The sequence below is a fragment of the Anopheles aquasalis genome, chromosome 2 (genome assembly GCF_943734665.1).
Source record: "Anopheles aquasalis chromosome 2, idAnoAquaMG_Q_19, whole genome shotgun sequence".
NCBI classification, from domain to species: Eukaryota; Metazoa; Arthropoda; class Insecta; order Diptera; family Culicidae; genus Anopheles; species Anopheles aquasalis.
In genome coordinates this window covers 25,626,024-25,639,781 of record NC_064877.1, presented here as the reverse complement: position 1 = coordinate 25,639,781, position 13,758 = coordinate 25,626,024, and the positions used below count along the sequence as shown (strand labels likewise).

Here is a 13,758-nt window from a genome sequence, read left to right as displayed (position 1 = left end):
GGTTGTGAATCCGCGCACCGGACCAGAACACAAGGATACAGCACAAAAAAAGCGCAAGGACGAAAAGGGGCGCTCACCATCACTGCTGCTGCTTTTCAATCGAATCGACGGACGGAAGGCGCGTGCCAAATTGATCGGTATTTATAAAAAGGGAAACACACCATCCCCGCACACCACACTCTCAATGACAGCAAAAGGACATTCCGGCAAGCAAACAGAGAGGGTATATCGTTATAACACGGGATCGAAAGAGGAAAAGGATAACAAACACCGTATGAGGTCACCGAAAGGGTCGCCCTGGGTCCGGAAAGATGGTCGATGAAACAACAGAAGGCTCATCATGTCGAGTCCCATGATATGGGGATCCCATGCCTTTTTTTTTTTGGGATGCGGATCTCACCAGAATTCGCCCAACGGGTAGGGACGACGCCGACCACAATCGCCGGTACGAACGGGATTATATTTCTGGACACGAAGCAGTGGCCAATTGATTTAGAGAACTACATTTTTGATGCCTTGTGATGTATTGAGGTTAGGAGGGAGTGAAGTTGTGAAGAGCGCACCACACCTGCGGCACGGAACGATCTTTGATTTAATTAAGAACCGTTCCCATCCCCGGCAGCGAGTCAACTCCGGGCACCTCCCCCCGGGGGCCAATGTAGGCCATGACCTGCTGCGGAAGGGTGTCACTGGATCAAACCGGGAGTGTTGCGGGAGTTCCACCACCGGTCACCGGTGGCAGAATGGAAAACGGAAGGACGACGGTTGCCGGTGCGCTGGTTGCTGGGCCACAGAACACACAGAGACACCATTTGCAAATTGGTCACAAGCACATGCCCATGCAAGGATGCACATGAGAGCCGGACAGGAGAAGATGGTCACAGGCCACCCTCCCCCGGAAAGACCACGGAACGGAACCGGAATGTCCGCATTGCGTTCGAGCTGTCGCTGGCAACGGGCCAGAGATAAAGAATCACAAGGAGCCGGTGGGAAGGCCGAGAACCGAGAACCGAGAGGAACATTTAATTATTTTATGACAGCTCCACTGAGCACAGCAGCCTCTGCTCACCACTACCACTACCAAAAGTCGAAGGGTGTGCCGCCAATCACGGAATCGGCGCCCCATAATACATCTCACATCGGGCCGCCATCGCGGCCGTGATGGGAATTCGGGAGCGTGATTTACATAAATGGCGACAAGCCAAGTCCACTCGAAGAAGGGCGAGGGTAGAGTGAGGCCTAAATCGCACCATTTACGCGGCCTCTCCTGGGGGGGCCTGGCCACCTCACAAATGTCCCAAATAATGCTGCCGTTGATGGAACGGCGAACCGGACGGAAAGATTAATGATGCAAGCGATAGAAGCACAACAGACAAATGCTTTTTTAAGGACCTCTTTCTCTCTCCCCGATAGAAACATTTGAAAAGTTCAAAACATCCCCAGGGGGGAAAGGACACCAGTAGACGCTCCTTTGTTCCCGGTGGCCGCCACGTGTGCTGGGGTTTCACACTTCAACGGTTTTGCTTTCAACTTACGAAACAAAAAAGAAGTATAATTAATATGCGTCATCGTCGTCGACGAGAGAGTGCAGCAGCTTGTTGTCTAGGATTCAGCTTCGAAAGCGCAATATTCTGAGCTTGGTGGAACTTTTTAAGTGTCTTCCGGCTTAAATGGTCAGCCAGGGGGGACTCTCTCCCATTCCATAAATCACCCAAAAACGACCTCGGGCCTCGAGCGAAAGCGAAAGTCCTTCAACATGAAGCTGACCACCGAGACTCTAGCGACGTCGACATAGGCCACCACAAAACAGCTCGTCGAAAATTGAAACTAAGGGAAGTGCTTCTATGAAGCGATGAACAACAACAAGAAACGCCAACAGCATGGAGCAAGGTCAACAGATGGGAGAGAGAGGAGTAGAGGGTCCTCGCCTTCTGCCATGGACACGATGATGATGATGGTTGAGCTTGTGGTCAAAGGACCACCCGGTCGACCACTGGGTGTTGTTGTGTAAATTCTGTGAAGTGTTTCAGTAGCTAAGGTATTTTTTTTGGGTGAAAGTTTCCAAGGATTTTGGTGTCACCTTGTTTTAGGTGCCATGTTTGGAGGATTAGTGACGACATTGCCCTAAGGTACTCAAAGAGAATTCGGTTTGCTAGAGTGCGTGCCAAGCAGCAATTGAATGCGATACACGATAAGGTTCTCTTTAATCTCGATTGCGAGATGCGTGTAGAAAAAGTACTTGGTTACCAAGGAACACCAGGTTCCTGCGATTGTCGCGATATCGGTAACTCTAGTCGAATCGTTCTGCTACATTCTCTCTCTCTCTCTCTCTGTTAATGAATTCACTTAAAAGATCCAAATGAATAAATTCCGGAACGACCGAACGAGTTGATGGATGGATGGATCGGATCGGAGTCACGAGGTTGACGGACCACCACACCCCGCACTAACTTCATAAATTATTCCGCCCGGAGCATGCGATCAGTTTGCGGCGCTCCACCTTCTTCACATCATAAACTGCGAAGAGCCGAAGCAATCCGGAAAGCGAGATCTCGTTCCGCTAAATTGGAACGCTCAGCGCTACAGCAAAAAAAAAAAAGGTCGCCTGGAAAAAGCAGGGAGCGCACTTCGATGAGCTAGCAAAAAGTTCCAAAGTACAAGGGTTCGGCAGTTCGAGGAGGAGTTCGTTTAATGGAGTTACGGGATGCCCCTTTTGGCCGAGCGAGAGCATAGTGCCGCGTAAGTCACGTGGTCTCGCTGGTCTGTTGCTGAGCGTTCGAAGGGGAAGAGCTTGCACACCCACACACGCATGCATGGACTTCGAATGTCCCAAAGGACACACACATCCAGGCATCTTATAGGAACACACCAGCAGCAGCAGCAGCAGGAGCAGCAGCTGGGCAGAAGAGAGACCAGGAACTGGATTCCGATCTCTGGAGAGTTCACATTCTCACCACCACCCCCGATGATGAGCGACAATGTCCTAGCACCGTGGAAAATTGTGGAAAACTTCGCTCGCTCTCTCGATCCCACGCATGCAGCTTTTCCGGTAAAACTCTCTCACCGACAGTGAACTGAAGATACCACGTGAGAACACGCGCGAGAGCTTGCTTGGGAGAGCTTTGCTGGCTGGCTATCCCTGATGTTCCTTTTTGGAACCTTAGCGTCCTTCGTTTTGTGAATATTTCGCTCCTGGAAGATGGTTTCCTTGACTCTCGACAGCGCCACGACACGTTTTCCTCGTCTACTCTCACTATTCGCGGTTCTTCGCTTCGCTTTACAAGGTCGTGCTCAGTGCGCAGCTGTCGGTCTGACTCGACACGGACTCCACGATGGAGCTCCTCGCTGTATATCGCTCTCTCTTTCTATTTCTCTCTGGATCTTGCCTACGGTTCGGTTTGGATTCTAACAGCCTGGGATTGCGGCTCTATGTCTTGATGATCCTCTGGTCAAAGACAAGGGACCACCAACCCTCCCTTCGCTCCTGCAGCTCCCCCTTTTCTGACCAAAGATCTACATCGTAAAGGCGCAAAACAAACGAACTTGGAGCGCTCTAGCAAAGTGTCACAAAAACGGGGTGAAAAGGGGGGAGCTGTGGCCACCATCAACCCCTTTCCCCACACTCTCTAATCCCACTCCAGCTGCACTGGATGTAGTGGCGCGCAAAACGGAACGGAAGGAATCGGAACGTCCGTCCACTTGAACGAGTGGAAAGCAGGACACTTCACTGTCCGTGCAGTGTCAGCACACCCCCCCCCCCCCCCCCCAAACACACACGTACACAGCTAGGCGATTGCAACAACGGGGTGGCAGGATGTGAAGCAAAAATGCAAAAATGTAGGACACATGAAGGTGACGAAGGTTTTCATTTGCCGTTTGGTTCGTTCCATTCGTTCCTTTTGTGCCTGTCACTGGCGGTGATGGGGTGTCTCCAAGCCCCCCCCCCCCCTACTAGAGCATGGAGAAGAGCAAAAGTCTTCTTGAAAGGGATCCTCCGGCAGAAGGAGCGCCAGGGGGGTCCCAGGAGCAAGTGAGCGAGCGAAGTGTGGAAACGGATTTCCAAATCCAACCCACGAAAGGACGAACCGGAAGAGAGAGAGAGAGGGAGACAGGCGCAGCGGGGTCGCGAACTTATAAAACAATAATGTAATCTTCGGAATGAATCCCGCAAGTCCCGCGCACACAATCCGACCCCATCGAGAAGTGGGTCACGGGGGACGCGTTCTCGTAATCGGGCAGATCTGGCTCGTTGGCCAGGACATTCTGGCCGGGCCGGGGGGGCCACTGATTCCCTTCGCAGCATAATGTTATTGTGTTTGGTGGCGCTCGAGTCACTCGTCGTTCGAGTCTCGAGGATTCAATTTGGTGTGACGCTCGTGGGTGTCGTCGGTGCCGCTTTTATGTGTGTGGCAAATTGAAATGATGGCTTCCCTCTAATTAAAATATGCTTTCACGTTCGTATGCGGAGCTGATTCTTCAACTTATTCCTATTTTTGTTATTTATCTTTGCATAAATAATTGAAACACCACGCTGCTCCTGGAAACAACGGTGCAGTGGGACCCTCTAATCGTCACTAGACAAGAAATCCTCATATATTCACTGCACCGCAAAAGAAAAAAACCATTGCTGCTCCCATTGCTTATCTTTTTGGTTCGTCGGTGCGCAATTATAAAAAAAGTTTTATGCGACTTTAGAACGATAAAAATGTGAATGCCCTAGAACTGCGGAACACCGGAAGCGCGGTTGTTTCCGTCTTTTTCGCTTTTTTAATTAGAATTTTACACCCTTTGGATTGATAACACGACACAGGGAGGGGGGCGAGAGATGAAACAATGCGATGAAACTACAATAGTTGCTCCGATGCTTCCGGTGTGTGTCTGCTGTGACCACCCATCATGTGTCATTGTCCTTTCGAAACCAAACCAGACGATGAAAAGAGAAACAGTTGAGTTGAGTGATAAAGAATGAAGAACACCCTCTTCCTGGGGCTGGAAAGTTGACAAAAGGTGAGCGTCGAAGAGAAGTGAGGAAGAACATTATTAAAAAACGGAACTCCACAAGAACAAGAACGGGAACATGCAAATAGAACAAAAGAGATCAATGACCCCCCGCGCCCTGCGCCCCGCGCACCTTCCCTTTTTTTGCTATTCTTTTCCAAAAGGTGTCACTAGTGGTACGAGATGCAGGGTATTCCCACCTCATTCTTATGCTTGATATGTGCTCGTGCTTTATCAAAACTCGATGGAGGCTTCTTGTTATCCAAGGCGAACGCCACAACCATTCATTCACCTTTGAAGATGATGTCTCGAAAAGGTCGAAACAAAGCATCAGAAGCAGTGCGAGCGTGTGCATGTGCAACACCATCGTCATCATCATCATCATCAACGTCATCGTCATCTGACCTGGCGCCGGTTGCCACGCTAGAATGGCTGGACACGCGGTTCTCGTGTTCAAGCAATTGGCGCATCTCCCTAGTAGTTCTCGTTTTTAGTGGCAGAAGCACGAACTGTGTTATGTGAGAATGTTCTAAGGTTGACTTCTCCCGATTAACACTTGACGCGTCCGACCGGATCTTCGACGTCCGAAAGAGAGAGAAAGAGATTGTTTTTTGTATAAATCGCAAAAGTAGAGAGAGCAGGATAGAGTTTTTCAAACAAATGCTGCTCCACAATGAGGCTCCATTGGTTACTGTGATGATGTGTTTTGCAAAAATAGAAACACCTTCCCCTAAACGATTCATTTCCCAAACCGACTCGACTGACCTTTGCCTAACAATAGGCGCCCCAAAACAATTCACGATAACAACCCACCCCCCCCTCGATGGCCTGATTTTGCCACGCGAGATAAGGTTAAAGAAGAGAGGCCCGGAGAAGAAGTGATATTAAAATGAAAAGCCGATGATTGATTAACGCATATTTAACCCCAGAAAAGCGTTCAAATACAAATCCTTCAATACTGCGCATCTCTTCTCTCTCTCTCACCTTCCCTCTAGCATCGATTTTATGCTACGTTGAACCAGCAGCAACTACGCGGCTGCGGACATGATTTCAGGGCAGGGCCACACCATAATGCCACCACGTGCTCGCGCCAACGAGTGCGCCTCTGCCTTGCAATGATGAATGACATTTTGCGGTCATCCGTCACCGAAACGGTGAACCCATTCCACCTCTCGCACGAGGCCCAGATTTTGGGACCGCCATCGATGCCGAATGAAAAATTCGGTTTTCAGTTGTCTGCTGGAAGAGGGAAACGCAGACGAAGAGTAGGATGAGACGGGCGGAGAACGATGATAAGGAGGCCAAATCAATGGTGGCAACAGCAATGGCGCGCGCGCGCACACATTAGACGAACCAATCCGTCTTGATAGCGCAACAATCCGTGCGCGTGCGTGCTTGCACAACACTCCACACTCCAGAGGTCCCGAGGGATCGTTCGATTTTGACTCCTGACGTGGTCACAACGTGGTCACAGCGCGAAGAAATGAGAGATAAGAGCGCGAGAAGAGCTAGCAGACCAGAATGCTCATGATCTCTGCATACGGTGATGGCTTTGGTGATGATGATGATGATGATGATGAGATCCTTGGCACGTCCTAAAGGAGCGGCGCGTACAAGCCACCATCGAACGGATACCACCACAGGGGGCTAAGCAGCGTAGCCCGGAGTGAAAAGAAAGAAGAAAATCACGCGGAACAAAATGGGAAACAGAGGCCAGTCTTGGGGACATTCCCACAGAATACTTGGCACAGGTCGCGTCCGTTACTTACCGTTCGTGCTAAAGTGCGACCGTTTGGAGGTTCCATCGTCGGTACCGTCGTCGAGGGGGCGCTTGCGCGAGTCACCGAGCTCGGGGCTCGGGCAGGTCGTGTCCATCGCAGCATCGGCCGCCATAATGCTGTTGTTGTTGTTGTTGAGCAGGTTCAGAACCTTGTCGCAGACCGTATTGCCGGCCACTGCAGCCGCCGCAGCCGCTGCTGCCGCCACCGCTGCTACCGTGTTCTGCTCCACGGTGATCGAGTCGAGGGTCGCCGTCGTCGCGCTTAACAGGATCGCGATGGCGTCGTGGCCTTTCACCGTGCGGTAAGGGGAATGGGGGGGAGGTGAGGCTGGTACTAGCGGCGGTGGTACTGGTACAAAAGGATGCTGATGATGGCTAGGATCTGCTGCACGATCTCGCTACTAGCACACTCATAAGAACACACAAAGAAACACACACTTCGATTCTGCTCTATCGGGCTACTACACGGCTATTATGCGACCAAAGAAGGACAACATTTGGCTGGAGCGATCTGGCGAGCGGTTCACTCAAAACTGGCCGCCCCTGGCACAGCACGAACGAACACCTTTAACACACAGTGGCACTAACGCACGCACACATACACACCTTCGCACACACATACACGTCAGGCAGTGGCACAATTCGGGATCGCGATTCGGCGGGACCCTGGACCTGGCCAACCTGTGCCTTTTCCTCTTCCTTTTGCCCGCAGTTATGCACTCGCGAAGGTGAGAACGGAAAGGTCACGCACGCACCGGAAACAGTGGTCGGGAGAGTCGAGAAACGAAGACCGCTTCCTAAAGGCGCGAAGATATTCGTTATCTGGGGATCTCCTCGCTCGATCAGTATTACGATACCGCGGCACACGTGGAACAAGTAAACTCAAAAGAATGTTTCAGACGAAAAGAATTTCGCGCGCGAGCACACACAGGAACACAGCACAACGGGGATATACTCTTTCGTCGATGGCGCTCTGTTTTTATCAACAATTGGAAATATGAAGGAAAAGATGATATTAGAAAATGAAATTAAGGTCCCTCCCGATGGTGGTTTATCATTTTGTCGCGCGCATTGGTCTCTGTGTGCCCGCGGAGTGTTATCGGTTAACCACCCATACACTGGTATGGGAGAAGTCGGGGTTGGATTGAAACGCTTGAAAACTGATAAGCACCATGTTGAACCATGTGCGCAGTCACCACACCATCCGGAACAACATGGAGAGCACACCGTTATCAGGATCAATAGCACACGCACACAAGCTGTCCGTGTGCGTATACGTGTGTGTTTGTGTGTGTGTTTAGTGATGCGGGCTTCTTTAATTATGCCGTTTGACGCAACGAAGTTTAATTGAATCGTCCCGATGGAGATGGAGAGTCTTGGTTTTGCTCTAAATGTCGCAGCAGTCGGTCGTTCGTTGCTGTGGCAACCAGCAAAGGACCATCAGCGAGAGCCGAACCGAGAGCAGAGAGCAAAAACGACTGGAAGCGAAAGGACGACTACAGAAGCAGTCGCGATAAACAAACTGCGTGAAAAGTGGAAAAAGACCAAAGAAAAAAGTAAGTATCAGCATAGACGGAAGGATGGAGAGCACGACATTTCGTGTTGGCCACCGATGATAATCCTCCGGGAGCGATATGTTTTCATTTAGCGCCAGAGCTTTTCAAAGTATCCTCCAACTCGCCCCCGGCCGGGCCGCGAGCCTCTCGCACAGGATTCACTTTTCCTCTCTTTATCTCTCTCTCTCTCTCTCTCTCTCTCTCTCTCTCTCTCATCGTTCGTCTGCTTTCTCGCTCTTGCAGGACCTCCTACTGCTCGCGAGAAGGACGTTTCTTCTCCCGATAATCCATGCCCAACACTCCACATATTGCGAGCCAGGAACAAACAGTACAAAAAAAAAGGCGAGGAAATGCCATGGATTGAAACAACGATAATGCTTCCTTGGATCGAATCGTATGAAAACGGGGTTTTGTGTGTTATTCGGATTCACAGCGCAGTAGGCGACGAAGAACATGTTGAACGACGCGTAGCTGAGCTTTTGATGCAAGGAAAATCCAGCAAAAAAAGTTACGCTTTTCTGGAGGAACGCACGCATGATCCAAACAAATCATTCCAATTATAACACACCATTCACTGTCACTCTCGTTTTAGGTGAACAAACCACTAGGAGCAGTAGCAGGAGCAGCTGTGATGATGCTTTAAATGGTGTGTATTCGCCTAACTTCCTGATTTGCCAATCACGGAGGGTCTGCCATAACACACGCAGCAGCCCCTCATTGCTGATCCCCCTCTCCCTTTCCAGGTGCACTCTCTCAGAGGGTATGTTGTTGTTTGTTTAACGTTTTGCTTCAATTTTATCACCCTCACGCACGCACGCACGCACGCACGCACACGATCACAACAGTGTCACGGAATGGAGCCTTCGCAGCGCGATTTGTCACACAATTTGCCCAAGGTGGTTGTTCTGTTCGATGATAAATACGACTCATCGGTAGAAGCCCTCCCCCTCCCACCGTCGCCATGACGTGGACGTCTCGTCCGCGTTAGCACCTCAAGTTAGCAGAATCGTTATCGTCGTCGTCCGCGCGTAGAACACACGGCGGCCAGTGTACAACCCGGAGTGGAAGCTGTGATGACGATGATGAGAAGAGAGAATGATAAAGGCCCCCGTGGTGCCTGGTGTGTCTCGCGTCTCAATGTGTGGCGCGCGAGGTTCACCGATGCTGCTGTTGCTGCTGCTGCTGATGGTGGACGACGATTTTTTTTTGTTGCCCCCCAAAAGCTGGCCCTCACTCTCTCTCTCTCTCTCTCTCGCTCTCCCTCTGTTTCACGTGCTCTCTCACACTCTCCCGTCGGCTCTCGCGACGCATAACGTGGACCACGATGGGGTGGGCCATGGGGTGGTCGTCGTTTGCGCGATGTGCGCGTGAATGTGCGCTGCTGTACCAACCGTGGTGCCCATGAGAGGAGGTTGTTCTCGCTGTACTGGTCAGGTGAGAGGAGAGCGGTACCTCCTTCACCCCCCCCCCCCCCCCTGTTCGTGACCGTCTGCTGGTCCGTCCGGATTGCGCAAGTCGCCAACCAACCTCGGACCGAAACGTCATCCGCGAGCATGACGTCACTCTCCGCCACCGCCATCGCCGCCTCTGTTCGCCTTGAGGCGCTTTTTGAGGAGGGATTTTGGGGGGGCGCATGAAGACAAAGTGTGCTTTGAACGCACACACTAGCGCAGCATCGCCGAACGAGTGCACGACAGAGATGGCACTGAAAACACTCACAGGTGTAAACGTGATGGAGCAAGTGCGCGCGAGAGTGAGAGAGAGAGAAGCACGCAGCCCTCTCGTTCTCACGCTTTCATTCACGAGCGCGTGCGGCACGAGAGCACCACGAGCACACTGCTACTTTGCAAATGTGGGTCGTCGTCACGGTGAACACACACTCTCACGATCGCAGACGGGGGGAGGGAAGGGGTGGTTGGGGCGGAGGTACCAGGGCGCGCGGATCCCTTCGCGCGAGTTGACGATCGATTCAACCCCTGCCGCTCGGCGACAAACACCCTCGTCAAAGCTCTTTCTTCGCCTGCCTCTTCGGTTCACTGATAACGCACGATGGAGCCATACACACATACACTCACACACAGCAAACACCGACAGCAACCACCTTGTTGTAGAACGTCCCGGGGGCCACTTGCACGCACGAGCGGGTTGCTGTGACGAAGTCGACTAAAATGTTGTTCTCGATTGTTTCTACGAGATCTACAACCCAAACCCCCGCCAATCCAAGACACCACGACGATGACGACGATGACCAAGGCGTGCTGTGATGGAATTTCCAACACGAACTTTAACAACACGCTTTGACTCACTCGAACCGAACCGAACCGAACCGACCGAGCGAAGATTTCAAAATTTTCAAACCACACCAGCACCCAGCACTGTTCTCGGAATGCACTGCCTTACGTTATCGTGTCGTTGTCGTCCTGCAGAAGCAGAAGCACTTGCGCCCTTATCCTTAACACTCCAGAGCGGTGGCACGTTCTCGTCGTCGTCGGCCTGGAAAATCGCTCGCTGTTGCGGTTTGGTGGGACGCGCATCCGCACGCTTCGAGTGATAAAACGCAAGTGTGGGTGGTGGTGGTGAATGGTGGCGTTTGTGGTGGTAAATTTGGGCCGTTCTCTCGCGCTGCTCTCACAAATTCTCACGAACCGTGCCCACCCCGCGTGAACAACCCAGTGGGCACGAGTCCGGAATGGCGTCGCATGAAATCGACGAGAAAGTGAAAACTATCCCGCAAGTCAGATTTTCTAATCAACGGATCGGATCAATTTATTTTGACTATAATTTTACAATTTTAACTCGCACTGAACAATGGAGTTAAAAAAAAAAATCAACGCGAGTGCGCTCTTTCGGTCACGATTCAGTCTCCGTTACAATCTTGCTGTGCAGTTCCACGGAGAGTTTTGTACGGGAGACCGGATTCGGGCCTCGGATCGCCAGTGGTCTGAGAGAGCGGCTTGCTCACTGGGGGAGGTTGGAAGGTTGTTCTCTCTTGCATAATTTCCATGCTCGCTCTCTCGCGCTCGCGGTCGGCTGTGTGTGCGTGCGATGATGGTCCCGTGGAATGTGATATAACAAGCAGCGCCGTCCCTTGCGCTGCGTTGTTCTTAATCAAGCATTCAATTCCACCTAAACTCGCTCAATCAGTTCGTTAAGAAGGAGCACGCCTGCGAGAGCGAGCGAGCGAGAGAGCGAGCGAACCCATCGCATGACGTGGCGTGAGGAAGAGAGGGATGCAAAACAGAACGGAAATCGCGACTGCAAGTAGGCGACGGAATTTGTTTTCACCACCACTCTCACTCTCGCTAGACCACCCCCGCCTCCCCCACGTTGTGCTTTTCATTGATAGCTCCGAAGAGTGGTTTGCGGCGTCAAGAAAGGAAAGGAAAACTGCATCATCGCTGCTGCACCGATGATGCATTCAATGGCAGGTGTCCGCGTGGTGTGTGGGTTCTGGGAGACTGCACATCCGCGCTGCGATTCCCGCGCAAAATTGGCGCAAGATGGCAAGAGATCATATCAAAGTGCACTACTGGTTGTCACCGGCTATGGTTGCTGGTCGATCGGAGAGTCACGTTGTAGCTTCACGCGATATCATTGCGCATCGCGCACTGCACCTCGACCTCCATTTATGACGACGGACAAGCCTTCCTCGATCGAGCGATGATTGTTGCGTCGTGAGCCAAATTGATGCTGCGAAGGACGATAGATACTCTGGCTGGCTGATGATGGCCCCTAGTGTAGCGAAATCGCAGTAAAGATCACTCGTAGTCGCATCACTGTTAGTGCGCTGTCGCGCAGACCTCGAGACCCATGCCCGGAAGGCCTTCATTAGCGGCTATTAAGTGAAGGGAACAGGCGGATGGAAGCGCATCTCGTAGCATCGATGATTGGGAAATGCGGGTTGTTAGCATGCTTCGTATCGAGCAGAACGTTCCTTCTAACATGAATGTTATGGAGGACCGATAGGACAGCAAAACTTATCACTTCAAATTATCATTCCCAGCTAGGCGTGTGCACCTTGGTTACCATTATCTCTTTCAGCTGTTTATGCTTCCGCTTATCTGCTGCTCGCTCCAGGGAACCATAGGCTTCTCAAACCACTTCGCCAAACATCTTCGGCACCCTTGGCAGTAAGTTTATTTTCTTGCATGATATGAAGGTAGCAGATCGATTCCCTTATGGCTTATATGTGCAGCTTGTTTCTCCGGGGCCCTTCAGCGCAATGGCATGCAGATAAGGATTGATTGGCAGCACGCTTACCCCGAAAAAACAGGCACTTTATCTCGCTAACAAACAATCACTATCCTTGTCCTGCTGGACCCCGGCCGTGCGTGATAACCATTTTCAGTTTCCGAGGCGCCTCACGAAACACAAACACGCAGTTCGTAATCACCGATGAATGTTTGATGAGGCTGGTGGCAAGGGGAAAAGGTGCAGCTTGTGCAGTAGGTGTTAGAGCCGGCTGTCGAAGTGCACCATAGAGCCAGGAACGCAATAAGTATTGTGGCGCTGTAAAAGCGCATTTACTTTGGTCGTTTCGTCGTGCCTCGTGATTTGCATGAGGAATAAAGTGTCGTCGCGATCGAGCAGCTGGATCGTCGGTTGTGGTCGACTTTAAACATCGATAACAAACAGTAATTCCCTCTAATTCTCGGTTCGAAGGGGTTTCACTACCGACACGGTGGGTACTTCACACTCAATTAAAAGCTAACCAACATTTTATGCGCGCGTATGTGGTCGGCGGGGGGAGTTTTTTCGGCGAATATTTCTTATTGAATTACCGTCTAGCCAGCCGTTGTTGGTGATTCTCTTTTACTGGCCAGCAGCAGGGAAAAAGGGCATTGCCAGCTTGATCGAACTTGTTGGTCAAGGGTCATAGCCTCAGGGTTTCTGCGAAGGTGATTGGATGGGTTGATTTTTTTAATTCTTTCGGAATGAAAAGCAGGCGGACGGGTGCTGTTATGTTTACAGAGTCAAACCAGTAATGCTCTCAGAAAACGGACTGACCTTGGGAATTATGATAAACACCTGAGTGATGCACGCGCGATCAACGAACAAATCGTTATTTCCAAGCGCCAAGTAACACCAAAAAGGCAGTTAGCAAATGGACCAAAACGCGGATTGAGACCAGGAGAACAAAGCACGAAAAAAAACGAAATAAATCACTCTTATCTTGGGTTAAATGCTGACAGCTGACCTCACCTTGTTAGAATACTTCTAAAGGAAAGAACTCCTTTCACCTGACGGATTAGCAAAGCTATAGACACGCAAAGGGGTTTATTTTGAGACGCACTTAGTTTTATACTTAGTGGAGTTATTGATATAGTTCTGGTTGTAACTTCTCTATTCGTTCTAGTAACATAAAATTTGCAACATAGCGCATTTTATAAAATGGAAAATACTGGATGTCCAAACTGGAAGACA

General features: G+C 51.0%; 1 protein-coding gene across 7 annotated transcripts in view; it reads right to left on the bottom strand.

Moving 5' to 3' along the window:
* LOC126572641 (RNA-binding protein Pasilla) overlaps positions 1 to 12,672 on the bottom strand; it is an 88,475-nt gene extending 75,803 nt beyond the window's left edge. For 3 of the 7 annotated variants that reach the window (XM_050232116.1, XM_050232121.1, XM_050232122.1), the window contains exons 1-2: positions 10,735 to 10,880; positions 6,768 to 7,751 (exon numbers count right to left, since the gene is read on the bottom strand). In XM_050232116.1, the coding sequence (XP_050088073.1) occupies positions 6,768 to 6,891 (124 nt within the window). In that variant the 5' untranslated portion in view covers positions 6,892 to 7,751; positions 10,735 to 10,880. Of the gene's footprint in view, positions 1 to 6,767; positions 7,752 to 9,325; positions 9,425 to 10,403; positions 10,472 to 10,734; positions 10,881 to 12,594 lie in introns of those variants that run through there. The other 4 variants (XM_050232120.1, XM_050232119.1, XM_050232118.1 and 1 more) reach the window with 4 other exon arrangements.
* Between the last annotated feature and the right edge of the window lie 1,086 nt (positions 12,673 to 13,758).